We start from the raw sequence: 14,879 nt of genomic DNA on the forward strand, positions 1-14,879 counted from the left end.
ACCTGCCCGCTGTGTGGCCAAGGCTGCTGCTCCTGGGGCGGGCCAGCTTGGCGGAATGGCTTGGCTCCCATTCCGGCAGGAGCACAATGGCGAACCCCTTCCCGGAGGCAGAGACTCGGGGGGCAGGACCTGGCTGGTTCCCAACGTGGGGGCCTGGCTGTGGTAACGCTCACCCTGAGGGCAGGGGGCCGCTCACTCACCTGTCAGTTCCCCCCGCCGGCTATTCTGGGCTCTGCGGGGTAGGGGCTGACTCAACCCCAGACTAGAGCTGCTGGCAGCAGGTACTTTTGGGGTAGGACATTTACATAGCAGGCAGCAAACCTTCCTCTGCACCGCCCTGGGCGGGGGTGGGGGCTGCCCCAGCCGCTCACAGGCAGAGCCGAAGGCAGCAGTGGGACTAGCACCCCAAGGAGCCCTGGCCTGCAGTGCTCAGCCTGGCCCCTGCCCCTGCCCCATGTCTCCCCTTGAATCCACAGCCCTGGGCCCCGCTCCCCCTTTGACCCTTCCCTTCTCCTCTGGGCCCAGGGCTGGATCCCTGCTGCCCACCCCCAGCTGCTGCTAAGAGGTGGCCAGGACCCTGCTGCCTTTGCACCCCATCCCCCACCACGTGCTCTTCCCAGCCCCAGGAGAGACATCTGCATCCTGTGCTGCTGCTTAAAAGCCAGGGGCCAGCCCCAAAGGGGAACTGTCTCCCCCCAGGGCTGCGGGCAAGACTGGCCTCCCAGCCCTGTGGTTTCCTGCCTTCGCACTGCCCGCTGAATGTGCGCTGGCTGCAGCTGCCATTTTTCTTTCTCTGTGTTGCAAAACAAATGGCTGGTCTAGGAGCCAGGACTCCTGAGTTCTCTGCATGGCTCTGGGAGGGGAGTGGGGGCTGGTGGTTAGAGGAGGGGGGCTGGGAGCCAGGACTCCTGCGTTCTCTCCCGGGCTCTGGAAGGGGAGTGGGGGCTGGTGGGTTAGAGCAGGGGGGCTGGGGGTCAGGACTCCTGGGTTCTTTCCCCGACTCTGGGAGGGGAGTGGGGGCTGGTGGGTTCGATGAGGAGGGATTGGGAGCCAGGACTCCTGGGTTCTCTGCATAGCTCTGGCCTGGGCTCACCAGCCAAGCAGGAACACGTTCCTGCTCTGCTTCCACTTACGCAGTGGTGGCCTCTCTGGCACCGGCAGACAGCGCCAGGCTCAGCTTCTTCACCAACCAGAATGGGGGGTTTGGCTAATGCCCCGTGAGTGAACCCATCCCCAAGCAGCTCGCCAATCCCACCCCACCCTGCCAGCATCAGCCCTATGCACAGAGTAAAAAAAAACCCAAAACATTTATTGGACACACGGTTGCCAACTCGGCTCTTCCTGTACAAAACATTCTTCACAAACACCAGTTTGAATCGGGGGGGGGGGAGAATCTAACCCTCAGTGCTGCCCCAGGGGCTAGGGGGGAGGCCCGTCATGCCCAGCAAACGAGCATTTGTTACGGCCACACGCAGGCAGCTGCAGGGAGGGGGTGAGGCCCAGTGGGGAGGGCACTGGGCTGGGTAGCAGGAGCCCTGGGTGAGCTTGGGCACATCCTGCCCTCATGCTGAGTCGCTGTCCATGCCCCCCCCCCATCCAGACAGATGGGGAGGTCCCTGCACCAGGGTCTCGTTCTCTGGCTGCTTGGCACCTCCAGCTCCGTACAAGGGGCGGGGGGCAGTGGGCTGGAGCCACAGCAGTGCTAGGTGCCCAGTGCCAGGCGTCGCCCACTACTGCCAGGGGGAGCCCTGAGTTATCCCACAGCTCGGGTGCCCCTGCTCCCTTGGATGGGGTGGCTGCACCCACCCAGCTCTGCTGTCGGCCTGGAGTCTGGGGCGCTGCTGGCCCTCGGCCCAGCCCTGCAGCTGACTTCCCCTGGCGAGCGCATGGCCAAGGGGCAGAGCCCTGAATGCCCAGCTAATGCCCCTCTCCCGGAACTGGGGCCCCGCCAGCCCTTGCCACCTTCCGCGTGAAGTAAGCCCATCGGACGCCCTTCGCGCTGCATCGCTCCCGGGCCGCAGGCCCCACCCACAGGCAAGGACTGGCCAAACCCCACTGCGAAACGCTGGCTCGGGGTGCTTGGGTGCAGATCAGGGCATCGCTGCCAGCGGGCGCGGGTCCGTCTCCCAGGGAGGACAGGGAGCAGAGGCCCTGGACCCACCGGCTGCGGGGAGCCCGAGCTGCCCAGCAGCAGCTGCCAGGAGCTCCAGCCCGCTGGGGCAGAGCGAGCGCTATTGTTAAGGGCTGGGCTAGTTATAGCCGAGCCACAAGGTCGGGGCCCTGCCGTGGCGCCTGCTGGGGCGGTCGGTGCGTCGCAGGCTGGCGACGCTGGTTCCCTGGCTACTGGGGGACCAGGAGATAATCCATGTTGCTGACATCGAAGGGGCCGAAGTCCCCGCTGCCAGGGGTGCCCGTGGAGCTGACGCTGCCTGGCGATGCCGGAGGGGAGAGGAGCGGGGCCTCGCTTAGTGGGGACGTGGGGCTCGGAGGAGCCAGCGGCACCAAGGGGTGCTGGACCACGGCCCTGGCCTTGCCCTGGCCCAGGGAGCCCCTCCTCCATTTCTTCTTGTACCTTAAACACAGAGCAGGTTAGGAAGGGGCAGAGATGGGGGCTCCCACCCCTCCGACACCCCGATCCCTGCTGGCAGCAGGGTTGGGACTCAGGCCAGCACTGGCAGGGTGCCCATTGCCCCGCTGGCTCCGGGACCACAATGTGGCTGCCCCAGGCCTGTGGCTGTCCCTGGGGCAGGCAGGGGGTACAGCCCCACTGAGTCGCCATCAGTAACGGCCTGTGAGACGAGCATTCAGGGGCGTCTCTCGGCTGGAGGGAGACCAGGATCCCAGCCCCAGAGGGCTGCCCGGGCAGCAGTGGCCACTCATATAAGGGGTCAGGGGGTCCTTTCATGTTCGCCAGAAGGCCCCAGACTGCTGTATGGAGATGGCCTCTCTTGGCTACGCAGGTGTAAGTCTGGCAGGAAGTCGTTTGAGTCCAGCAGGCCAAATCCTATCCTGCCCTGGTGCCCAGGAGTCACTCCAGAGTCACACCAGAGTAACGGCTCCGACCCAGGCGTGCACTGCACGGCCTGGGGTGCCAGCTGAGAGCGACAGTCCCTCCCTCAGTGCTTCCTCCGCCGGTACCGTCACCATGCCCAGGGGCCTGGGGCCCAGCACCCCTCGGCACCAGCCCGAGCGCAGGCCCAGCGGCAGCTTGCCCAGCCGCGTCTCACCTGAGCACGATGCCAGCGAGCAGGCCGGTGCCCAGGAACAGGCTCGCTCCGGTGACCAGGAACGTGTACAGGGGCACGGTGGAGTGGTCGCCGACACCACGTCCCCCCTCTGCAAACCGAGGGCACATGGGCACCATTACCAGCACGGCAAGGCCCAGCCCCCACACCCTTGCTCACTTTGCAGGGCTGGATATTTCTGGGCCATCTCCCAACGAGGACTTTACAAAGGCCAGAAACCTGCTGCCAGGGGCTTGGGAGCCCTGGAGAATGACTGGGACCTCCTGTGGTTCTGAGCCAGCAGCCCAGCCTGGGGCCCACCCATACGGCTGCCACCTGGCTCGGTTGCCCTGGATCAGCCCGTCCTGAGGCAGCTGACCAGGGCTCTCAGCCCATGCTGCCAGCTGGGCTCTGGATCAACCCGCATGTCCCTGGCATGGCAGCCTTGCCCACCCAGGAGCCCTGGGCCTGACAGACCAGCACCGGGGGGTGGGGGGGATCTCATTACCGTTAGTGTCCTCTGTGCCATAGAGCCCGGGGGGCAACGTGAATGTGTCAGCGTAGAAATCATAATCCGAGGGGAACTGGGGGAGAGAGATGGGGGGTTAGCAACAGGGTCAAAGGGTCCCCCCCAGCCCCACCTGTGCTACCCCCAACACAAGGCATGTCCCCAATCCCTCTCTCCCATTCCTGCCTGTGACACCCCCAACACACGGCATGTCCCCCGTCCCGCTCCCCCATCCCTGCCTGTGACACCCCCAACACACAGCATGTTCCCCACACTCCCTCAACCCTGCCTGTGACACCCCCAACACAAGTCATGTCCCTCATCCCGCTCCCCCATCCCTGCTTGTGACACCCCCAACACATGGCATGTCCTCCCATCACGCTCCCCCATCCCTGCTTGTGACATCCCCAAACATGGCATGTCCCCCCTCCTGATCCCCCATCCCTGCCTGTGACACCCCCAACACAAGCCATGTCCCCCCTTCTACTTCTGATCTCCACCTGTGCTACCCCCAACACAAGGCATGTCCCCAATCCCTCTCTCCCATTCCTGCCTGTGACACCCCCAACACACGGCATGTCCCCCGTCCCGCTCCCCCATCCCTGCCTGTGACACCCCCAACACACGGCATGTCCCCCGTCCCACTCCTCCATCCCTGCCTGTGACACCCCCAACACACAGCATGTTCCCCACACTCCCTCAACCCTGCCTGTGACACCCCCAACACAAGTCATGTCCCTCATCCCGCTCCCCCATCCCTGCTTGTGACACCCCCAACACATGGCATGTCCTCCCATCACGCTCCCCCATCCCTGCTTGTGACATCCCCAAACATGGCATGTCCCCCCTCCTGATCCCCCATCCCTGCCTGTGACACCCCCAACACAAGCCATGTCCCCCCTTCTACTTCTCATCTCCACCTGTGCTACCCCCAACACATGGCATGTCCCTCATCCCACTCCCCCACCCCCACCCGTGACACCCCCAACACAAGGCATGTCCCCAATCCCACTCCCCCATCCCTGCCTGTGACACCCCCAACACAAGGCATGTCCCCCGTCCCACTCCCCCCAGACCACAGAGCCCTTGGGTGAAGCACATACAGTGCTGAGCCCTGAGGCCCATTCCCCCTCCCACCGGGGCCCACGGGCCCCTAGCCAGAGGGGCAGGCAGCCCTGGCACCACCTGCCTTACCTGTGAGCTGTAGGATCCTGTCTGCCACTCGAGGTCGATGGGATCTGCAATCCAAGGAGAGGAGCAGTGAGGGGACAGCCCTGGGAATGGGGGCGAGGGGCGACGGCACCCAGAGAACCCCTCCCCTCCCCTCCCTCATAGTCCTACCTGCCCACGGGGTGCCCACGGCCTCCTGGCTCCACTCACTCCACGAGCCATGGCCAAACTCCTCCAGCCCCCGCACCTGCACCATGTGCCGTTCGCCGTGCCAGGCATCATGGATCACCAGGGACGTTTCTCTTAACTGGTCGATCTGCAACCAACAGGCAGAATTAAACCAGGGGCACTAGCACTGGCGCAGCCCCCACCTCCTCCCCAGCTGGGACAGCCAGGGTCCCTGTGACCCAGGAACCTCGTCATGCCAACTAGCAGAGGGCACTGAGGGTTCCGAGTTTTACAGGGATCCCCTGAGTCCGTTGTCTAGGGTAATTCACTGAGGAGAGGCAGGGAAGGTCTCTGCTGGGCTGTGAAACGTGCCTATGGATCCTCTGGGAGGGAGTCGGTCTGGGAGTTAAGCAGGTCACCAGGTGGAGAATCTTCCCTTCAGGCAGGCAGGAGATGCTGAGCCACCAGCTAACAGAGATCACAGACTCCACAGGAGCAGCCCCCCAGCTGGCGGGGGTTGGTTTGTGACTGATCTCTCTGGGCTTGTAACGGGACACCCGGGTGTCTCTCCCTAGCCAGGGAACTGCCAGCGTCTTGCTGCCGGAATGGAAGAGCCCAGCCACACCTGGCTGCAGTATGCTGGGAGGATCGGGAGCAGCGTTCGCTCCTGGCCCGTACTAACGTCCCATTAGCAAAGTGCCGGCTCAGTCTAGGATGTGTGTTTGGATGCTAGCAAGGCACCTCCGAACCAAGGGTACCGCTGGGAAGCATCACAGTCCCCGCTTCCTTGCCAGCACCGTCCCTGTCCACAGGGAGACGCGATGCACCAGGGCCTTCTCCCCACGCTGTAGCTATGGGGTCAGGGGCCCAGGCACAGGAGTTGGGGGGCAGGAGGGAGTCCATCCTGCCCAGCAGCTGCAGGGTGGGGCGTGTGTGGATGCTGCAGCCTGGCAGGCACGGGGAGCCCAGGGCAGGGGGTGCTCACCTCCGTGTAGCTCTGGGAGCGCTCAGCCCGGTACCGGACCTGGAAGTGCAGCCGGTAGAACTTGGGGTCCCAGGAGGGAGGATATGTCCAGTTCACACGCAGTTTCTGGGGCGCGCTCTTCACCGGGTCCACCAGCACATTCACCGGGGGGTCCGGCTTCACTGTCAGGAGAAGGGGGGTTGCCATGGCAGATGGGTCTGGTGCAGCATGTCCCCGCCAACCCCCAGGGATGGGGGAGCTCCGTCTCTGCAGGCTCAGCCTGCGCCAGCACCCAGCAGCCCCATGGGGAGAGAGACCTGGCTGGAAAAGGGGGAGGGCAGCAGGCACAGCTCCGGGGAGGGGCAGAGGGGTAGGTGTGGGGAGAAGGGGGGCAGCAGGAGGGGCGGGGGGGCCATACATACAGACGCGGTTGGCTGAGATGACCTGGTCCTTGCTGACCGTGCTCCCTGCCCCGTTGCTGACGCACACGGACACCAGCAGGAAGGTGTCATCCTCGCTGGGCGGCACCGTGATCCTGCACTTGAATTTCTCCACCTTGGGAAAGTAGCGGCAGCGCTGCTCCGTGGCGTTCTTCCCCGTGAGCCTGCCGGGGAGGGAACACGGCTCAGGGCCAGGTGCAGCACCCAGCCAGCGGGCCCTGCCACCGCCCCCCACCCACGTCCCCAGGTCGGGAACACCCCAGGGCCCAGCAGAGCTACCGACATCAGATCAATGTCACAGCAGCCTGCGCCCCCGGCTGCAACATGCAACAGCAGCCTCACACCCCTCTCGGGCACCTCCCCTGGCCAAGGGCTCCCTGCACACGATGCTGCACTGCAGACACTCTGGGGTGGAGCAGAGCAGCTGCAGGGCCGCACTTTCAAACAGGAAGAGGAGAAGGACTCTGTATGGAACTGAAAGTAGGGAGGGTGTGAGCATGCGGGGATAGGGGGAGGAAGCCTGGGAGAAGGCGCATGGTTCTTTCCTGAGCAGGCACAGTCAGGCCCTTGGCTTGGGATCTGATCCGAAGGCCAGCAGCACTCCCCCACCCCGGGCTTGGCACTGGCGGCCAAGGGAGAGAGCCCCCAAGGGACCCCCACATCCAACCCTGACATGGTGTCCCCCTATCCAGCACCCATCCCAGCCCTGTGGGATGGCAGCAAGCAGGGAGGGCGATTTTGTGCCAGGAAAGCAGGCCCCAGCTCTGCTTGCGGAGAGCCAGCCACTGGAGGGACCCTGCCGGGCATCAACAGCACAGCCATGCTGGCTGCGCCTACCCCAAATCCTGCCCTGGTCTTACTCTCATGCCCAGCTGGCTCCACGGCTAACAGCTAACCCCAGGGCTGGGTCCCAGGCAGGGTTACCCCCACGTGCTCCTCGAGGGCCTCAAGGTCATCCTGTGAGGAACTGGGAATGTTCTTAACGTGTTCTTGGAATGCTGAGTGGGGAGTGTTGGCCTTGGAAGGTTGCAGGGGAGTTTTGCTGGGACTGGCTGCAGTGGGGATGAGAGACTCCCTGAGGGAGGATACCTGAGCACCTAACGTGAGAACCCAGGAGTGGGGTTTGGAGACAGGTGACACCTCTGCCCTGGAAACTGCAAAAAGGCTGGGTGAGGGGCAGAGGGGAGGCTGGGTGAGACAGCTGGAGGGAGTTTCAGTTTGGAGCTGGTTGGGAAAATGGAGGTGAGCCCAGATGGGGCTCTGGCCTCCCAACGGGGCTGTGGCCTCCCTGGGACCCCCCCAAGATGGACTATGACTGAGGGGGTCCTGTTGTCTGTACCCGCAAGACCTGTCTTGGACTGTGTTCCTGTCATCTGTGTTACCGGCTTGCTGAGTGTCCCGGTGAATCGCAGGAAGTTGGGGTGCAGGGCCTTGTATCCTCCAAACTCCTTGACACATCCCCAAGCACGGCCCAGCTCCCCCAGGCTCTCACCACTTCTTCACCCACAGCACGGCCCTGGTCCGGGGCGACGGCCTCCGCAGCGGCTGCCACTCGCACAGGATGTCCTTGACGTGGCTTCTGCGGTAGCAGGAGAAGCTGGGCGGCTCCGGGGGCTCTGGAGTCAGACACAGCTGTGGTGAGGGGAGCCCCGGGCTGAGCAGGGGTTAGTGGCTGCAGAGCTGGGCAGGGGGGGAGCCAGCCACGCCAGGAGGGCACATCCCGACCCACACCAGGTTCCACTTTACATGGCTCGCCCCATGCAGCCTTTGGACCTTGCAGGATGAGCCTGCTGGCCTGGACGCTGCTGCACCATCCTGCAGGCATGGGGGGACCCCGCAGTCCCGGCGCCCATGGACCTGGACATCCTCCCCAGCCCCTGGCATGGGCACCGCATCCCTGAGCCAGACTCACCTTCCACCAGCAGCCGCAGCGAGTGCACCAGGCAGCCGCCCACATAGCAGCTGTACCTGCCTGAGTCGTTGTACTGCACCAGGCGCAGAAGCAGGCTGGGCCCCAGCACTGCGTGTTCCGAACTCACAGCCTTGTTCTCCACCTTCCAGCTAACGGTGCCATTTGGCTCTGGCTGCCACTGCAGGCAGGGCAGGGTGACATTTGCTCCCACGGTGCTCAGCACCATGTCAGGCAGGAGGGCTGCAGGAGGGGAAGAGCCATTAGTGCAGAGGGAAGGGAGGGCAGTCTAGGGGTTAGAGCTGGGGTGGGGGCAGGACTCCTGGGTTCCATACCCAGCTGTGCCACTACTGATTGTATGACCCTAGGCAAATACCCTTGTTGTGCCTCAGTTTCCCTTTATGTTCCATGGGGATTGCCACCTTCCCTGGTTGCCACAAGCTGACCAGGCTATGATGTCACAGAAGATGACTCTCACTGGCTGCTGTGTGCAATGGTGGTGCTGACCCCCATCTCCCTACCAGGCTGGAGGGCACAGGCTCCCCCCTTCCCGGCTCCTAGGAAACACTCCCAAGGGGCTCCCTGAGGGAGGAGACAACCAGCCTGTGTCAATATTTGCTGGAGAGGACAAGCCTGCAAGCCTGAATGAGCATCGGCCTGGCTGAGCACTCGCTTCCTCACCCACCTCTTTCCAAGTCACTGCACCAGGCCCTGTCATGATCAGATCCCCTCTTCCCAGACCCAGAGCCCTCAGCCTGGGCCATGCCCCAGCCTGGGCCCTACACAGGGCACGTTAATGGGCCCCCGGGCTCCTCATTTCCCTGGCAAGCTGGGTGCCCAGTGCAAGGAGGTGCCTGAGAGGACCCAGAGCCAGTTGTGGGAGGGGTGTCCAGGGCTCCTGGGGTGGGAGGAGCAGCCTCAAGGGATCCCAGCTCCCAGAACCTAAAGCCAGCGTGCACAGCAATCACACGGGACCCAGGGCCCTGCCAGCAGGGCAGCCACACAGGCTGCTGGCCTCAAAGGGTTAATCCTCACGGCCACCCTTGGGACAGAGTCACCATCCGCACCGGAATGGGGCCAGAGCTGGGTCTGGCTCAGCTGGCTCATGGCTGGGCCCGGCAGTTTGTAAAGGTCAGAGGCTGACAGCTCCCTCCCTTAAATGTCCCGTTCCCCTCCCCACACACCATCCCAGACAGGTTCACAGGAGCTGGGATTTCTGCAAACCCACAAGTGTCAATAACGAAAGCAAACACTCCAGTTTCCCAGTGCCCGGTGCCTGCGCAGCCCTGTCGGGAACAGCCAGTTCTACCCAAACCCACTTACGCAACCGGCCAGCTCAGCACAGAAAACTCTCAGCTGCCTGCTAATCCCAGGGAGCTGGGCACCTGCGCTGCAGGGACCAGCCCCCCATGCATGGGGCGGAGAGCCAAGAGAGCTGGGGTCCAATCCAAGCTGAGCCCTGAGTGGCAACCCCCCTGCACCCCGTAAATTGGGGGGAATAGGGCATCCCAGGCAAGGGGAGGGGGCACCTCTCCACTGAAGGGACCAGGCACTGGACTGGGACCCAGGAGAGCTGGGTTCTGTTCCCAGCTCTGTCACATGCTCCCTTGGGGCTGCTCCGGCCCCTTCCTGGCCCTCAGCTCCCCGAAGATCCAACTGGGGGAACTGTCCTGCCTCCCTCAGCCCCTTAGGCGAAGCTTCTGGGGCAGGAGCCATCTCTGCAGTGCATGGCTAAGAACTCCGCAGAGGGGCTCCCCTAAGCAAGGCACTCAAACATCCTCGGCACAGGCAGGCTGGTGCCCAGGGTCTGTGGGGCAGAGTTCCTGGGCCCTGCAGGCCATGACTGGGCAGTTCCAGACCTGCCCTTTCCCCCCTGTCTGGGACCCCTGGGCTAGGGTCCTGAGCCTGCTGGGTGGTTTAACCCTTACATCGCCGAGGGGCGCCCCGGGTATAAATAACCAGCGACAATGCGAGGGCTGGAGGCTCAGGAGAGCAGGCATCTCAAAGCCCAGCCAAACCCAGCCCTGGGAGCCGAGCAGCTCCGCACCGCCTGGCCTGCGCCCGAGGGACCCACTTGTCCAGCAGCAGCAACTCAGCCCTTGGCTATCGGCACATAGGAGGCCTGGACACTTCCCCATTCGCTGGGAAGTTTCATTTCCGCCCTGGGGAGAGCAGTGGAGGGCTGGGAGCCAGGAGGCCTGGGTTCGTTTCTTGGCTCTCCCCAGAGCCAGCAGCTCATTGCTCTTTGTGTGGCATGATTCCACTCCTGCCACTGGGGTCTCCGCTGCCCCGGTCCAGTCCCCGGGTGGCCACGGCCAGACACCAGAGCAGGGGAGCTCGGAGGCTCCAGGCAGGTGGACCCTAGCCCCAATGTGGGGCAGTTGGGAGCTCCACTCACGACCAGCCTGGCGCAGCCCAGCAGATGGGGGCAGTGGGGTGGCACTGGGTCACACAGACTGAAAGTAGGGAGGCAGATGGGCGCCAGGCCAGGCCTTGCCCAAAGTTACCCTCCTACAAGTGCAGAGATCGTTGCATCCCCCAGAGCCCCCATCTGGCCCCCCACGGGGAGGGGCCTGTGCCAGCTTTGGGGAGGGCAGGGTGAGAGCGGCAACTGCCTCTGCCCACATCCCCCTGCCCAGGCGGCAGTAGGCTTCACACCAGTTCCTGTGGTGCCTGCTGGTCACAAGGGCCCAGGTGCCCCCTTTGCAGCTCGGGGTCCCCGCTGCTGCCCAGTCCTGGCCCAGGGCAGGGTGCTCCCTGTGCCACGCACCCCAGCCCTGGCAGCTGCATTAGTCACTTGGATGGGGGCTTAGAGCGCACGGGTTGCTCACAGGCTGCCATGCCCCCGCCCCCGGGGACCAGCTCTTCCCCTAGAGTGGCCCTGGCACTGGGCAAGGGAGGGGGACCAGCCCCCAGGCGGCACCAGCTGGGAGCCCAGGAGTTAAGGGCCTCTCCCCAGCTCGGCTCAGCCCAGGGACCTCCGGCCAGGAAGGGGAGCAGGAGCCAGCGGCCGGCCCGCGTGGGGTGCCCCCGGTGGGGCCCCTCCGTTCAGGGGACAGAGGGGGAGATTGGGGGGGTCCCAGCAGAAGTACACCAGGGGGAGGGGCGCTCACCCCCGAGTAGCTGGGAGGAGGGAGAACCAGGAGTAAATAAATCTCAGTCCCTCTCAGCTCAGACTGAAAACACCGCGCCGCGCGGCCATTCCCCAACCCCGGGGAGCGCGGACAGAACCCAGGAGTCCTGACCCCCTGGCGCCGGGAACGGAACCCAGGAGTCCTGACCCCCCGGAGCCGGGAACGGAACCCAGGAGTCCTGCCTTCTACCCCCACTCCCCTACCCAAGCCAGGGACAGAACTTAGGAGTCCTGACCCCCCCGAGCCGGGAACGGAACCCAGGAGTCCTGGCTTCTACCCCCACTCCCCAACTCCTCTACCCAAGCCAGGGACAGGAGTCCTGACCCCCCTGAGCCCGGAACAGAACCGAGGAGTCCTGACCCCCCCGGGCCGGGAACGGAACCCAGGAGTCCTGGCTTCTACCCCCACTCCCCAACTCCTCTACCCAAGCCAAGGACAGAACTCAGGAGTCCTGACCCCCCCGGGCCGGGAACGGAACCCAGGAGTCCTGACCCCCCGGAGCCGGGAACGGAACCCAGGAGTCCTGGCTCCCAACCCCCCGCCATCTGTGCAATGTCCCCAGGGCGAAAGGGCCCCGTTCCCTCCCCGCCCGCGGCTGCCCGGAGCCCCGAGCTTCCCCCGGGGTCCCGGCCGGCCGGGGCCGCTCACCTGGCTCCACTCAGCCCCCCGAGCCCCGCACCCACCTGTCCGCGGGCAGGGCCCCTCCGAGCCGGCCCGCAGCAGGCAGAGCAGCCCGGCGGCCCGCAGCGCCCACATGCTCCTGCGCCCCGGGGGCTGCCGGCGTCCGCCCCCCAGCGCGCATCGCTCTGCCTCGGCTCCGCCAGGCGCCGGCTCCCGCGGGGCTCCCCCGGCACGTGGCGGGCGGGGGGCGCGGCTGGCGGCAGAAAAACATTTGAGGAACTGGGGCGGGGGGGCTGCGATTGTGAAAGGGGCGATTGAGCAACGGGGGCAGAGCGCGTGGGAGGGTGGGGGGCACCTGCGGAGACGCTCCCTCCCGCGACTCCCTCCCCCAGGAGCTCCGCTCTCCCTCCCAGGTGCAGGCTATCGTGGTGTCAAGGGGAGGGGGCTGGGAGCCAGGACTCCTGGGTTCTATGTGGGGCTGGGGGGGATGGTTAGAGGTGGGGGCTGGGAGCCAGGACTCCTGGGTTCTATGGGCCTGGGGGCAGCCCCCTCTCCTAGGGCCTGCTCAAAAGAGTTTGGTTCAGATGGCCCCTGAAAGGGGGGGGCTGTGTGTGACGGTGGGGATCCCATTGCTCTGCCCTGTGTGGCCTTGGTACCCTGCTCCCCTACCCCAGTACAGCACTGGTATCGCTGACGGGGGGTGGGGGCATGGGTCAGTGCTTGCTGGGGCCAGAGCAGCCCTTGGCACCAGGGAGACCAGCTTATGCCCCTGTTGTGGGTACGTTCAGGGCTGGGAGGGGGCAGCTGGTTGTGCACCAGCCTCGTTAATCAGTGGCAGCACCAGGGGACATTAACGCAGGCAGAGGCCTAGCCTGTCCCTAGTTCAAGGTGAGCCCCCCCTCCTACCCCAACATGCCCCAGCTGTGTCCTGTTAACTCCCTTCGGACTGGGGCGGAGTTCCTGCCCCGCTCCCTGGGAGGGGTAACACTGCCCCAGATCCCTCCTGATTTCCAGCGGCAGGCAGGAGAGCCCAATGGGGCCCTGCGCCAGCAGCCTGGGTGCAGGGTGCATGTTACAGGACAAAGTCCAAGAAGAGACCATCACAGCGGCTGTATATCCCAGGGCCCCAGCCCCACCCTAAACCCACCCCCCAACAAGGACCAGGTAGCACAGGAGCCTAGACTAGCTTGTGCCAGAGAGCATGAGGCCCTGGAAATGAGGGTAGGACACCCCAATAATCCTGCCAGTGACCTGCACCCCCAGGCTGCAGAGGAAGGCAAACCCCCCCAAGGGCCCTGCCAGCTGAACGTGAGTGGCAGTCGTCCCCCCCCCCCGCCATGGCCTTCAGTGAGACCCTGAGCACGTTAGCAAGAACCAGTCAAGGCCCGGAGTCACGGCTCCGTGCCTGGCCCTGCCCAGCCCCTCGTGCCCCCAATGCAGGCGGGATCCCTCGAGCTCATGGGCCGACTCCTCATTGGGTGTAAAGCAGCCATGCTGCAGCACGGGGGCGTTACAGCAGCGGAGCACTGGCCCAGGGTGTTTAGAAGTTAGGCCCAGTCACTTGGGCCAGTTCAGGCTAAACAATGGTCATGGGAACTTGCCCTGCTGGTGGATGCAACTGGCTCAGCCCCTGCAGGGGTGGGGGGGATGCTCTCCACTTCTCCTGTGCCTGCCCAAGGCAGCACCGTTTCTCTGCACCCGCAAAGCGAGAAGAATTTGGAATTTAAAATAAATGCATGAAATCCTGATCTCTGCACGGCAGGCAGACAAAGCGCTGCCCATGCGGGTGGGGGGGTGCTCACCTGCGTCTCTAGAGAAGGGGGTGCAAAGCTGACCTGAAAGGCAGCTGGGGCTCGAACGGGGCAGCTCTGAGCAAGCGGACGGGGGATTCTCCTGGGCCATGAAGGGCTCAGGTTTAGGGGAACTTTTGCTCTTTAAACAAACCCTGAAGTTTGGGGGCTAGAACTGAGCTCACAGATTCCCCCAGTAACACAGAGTTAAAATCCAGAGCCTGCCCCACAAGGGAGCTGATGGGTAAACACCCCAGGCTGAGCCTCATAGGTATCCGGATCTGCCACGGACTCCCCCACCTGACTCTGGGGGCGTCACGCTCTCCAGCTCAGGTCCTGGCTGCAGAACAGAGAGTACGATCCTGCCTTGGGCTGTCTCTGGAGAACAGAAACCTGAGCTGGGCTAATGGGGGGCTCCACCCCCCTTGCTCCTGACACCAACAGGCCCTTGGATTCCACACACACAGACTCAAGCCCTCGCCCCAGCATCACAAAACACAAGCTGGTTCTACGCCGTGCAAATGCCATGACACCCTTGAAAATACCAGTGTAACTGATGCCTGCCTGAGTTTACAGAGAACCTAAAGCAGCAGCTCCACAAGGTGTGAACTGACCCTCGCTCAGGGCCCCACTTTGTGTGTGCGAGCAAAACACACACACAATTTGGCATTTTCCCCACATACCACAGAATTCAGCTTGCCAGCTGCCAGAGGGTAGTTTGCACTGCAGAGCCTGGCGTGCGTGCAGAGGCCGGCCTTACACGGAGACGCAACAAATGAGCATTGGGAGAACCTGGTCCTGTATCTGCAGAGCACCCAGGGCCATGGATGTAATGAGTGGCCCGGTGGCACGGCTCGAGGAGTCGGGGGCAAGCAGCAGCCCTCAGACACAGGCAGGGCCCTGGCCCCCTCCCCTTTCACGCTCAGAAAACAGAGGCTACGTGAGACGATC

General features: G+C 64.2%; 1 protein-coding gene across 1 annotated transcript; it reads right to left on the bottom strand.

Annotated features, from left to right (window-relative positions):
- Positions 1-1,288: 1,288 nt before the first annotated feature.
- On the bottom strand, positions 1,289-12,276 carry IL6R (interleukin 6 receptor). Its single transcript, XM_030542339.1, has 10 exons — positions 12,201-12,276; positions 8,387-8,626; positions 7,967-8,090; positions 6,457-6,638; positions 6,056-6,216; positions 5,074-5,218; positions 4,927-4,970; positions 3,733-3,808; positions 3,228-3,336; positions 1,289-2,572 (listed from the first exon to the last, which is right to left on the bottom strand). Exons 1-10 carry the CDS (start codon positions 12,271-12,273, stop codon positions 2,341-2,343), a joined length of 1,386 nt encoding a protein of 461 aa, XP_030398199.1. The 5' UTR covers positions 12,274-12,276; the 3' UTR covers positions 1,289-2,340.
- Between the last annotated feature and the right edge of the window lie 2,603 nt (positions 12,277-14,879).

This window comes from Gopherus evgoodei, chromosome 24, assembly GCF_007399415.2.
Source record: "Gopherus evgoodei ecotype Sinaloan lineage chromosome 24, rGopEvg1_v1.p, whole genome shotgun sequence".
Lineage (NCBI taxonomy): Eukaryota > Metazoa > Chordata > Testudines > Testudinidae > Gopherus > Gopherus evgoodei.

Bases quoted from the DNA above. Each gene is read 5' to 3' on its own strand.
- IL6R (XM_030542339.1), bottom strand. From the start codon at position 12,273: ATGTGGGCGCTGCGGGCCGCCGGGCTGCTCTGCCTGCTGCGGGCCGGC. The intron at 8,627-12,200 runs GTGGGTGCGGGG...CCCCTCCTGCAG, and splicing joins GGGGCCCTGCCCGCGGACAG to CCCTCCTGCCTGACATGGTG. The intron at 6,217-6,456 runs GTATGTATGGCC...TTCTCCTGACAG, and splicing joins CATCTCAGCCAACCGCGTCT to TGAAGCCGGACCCCCCGGTG.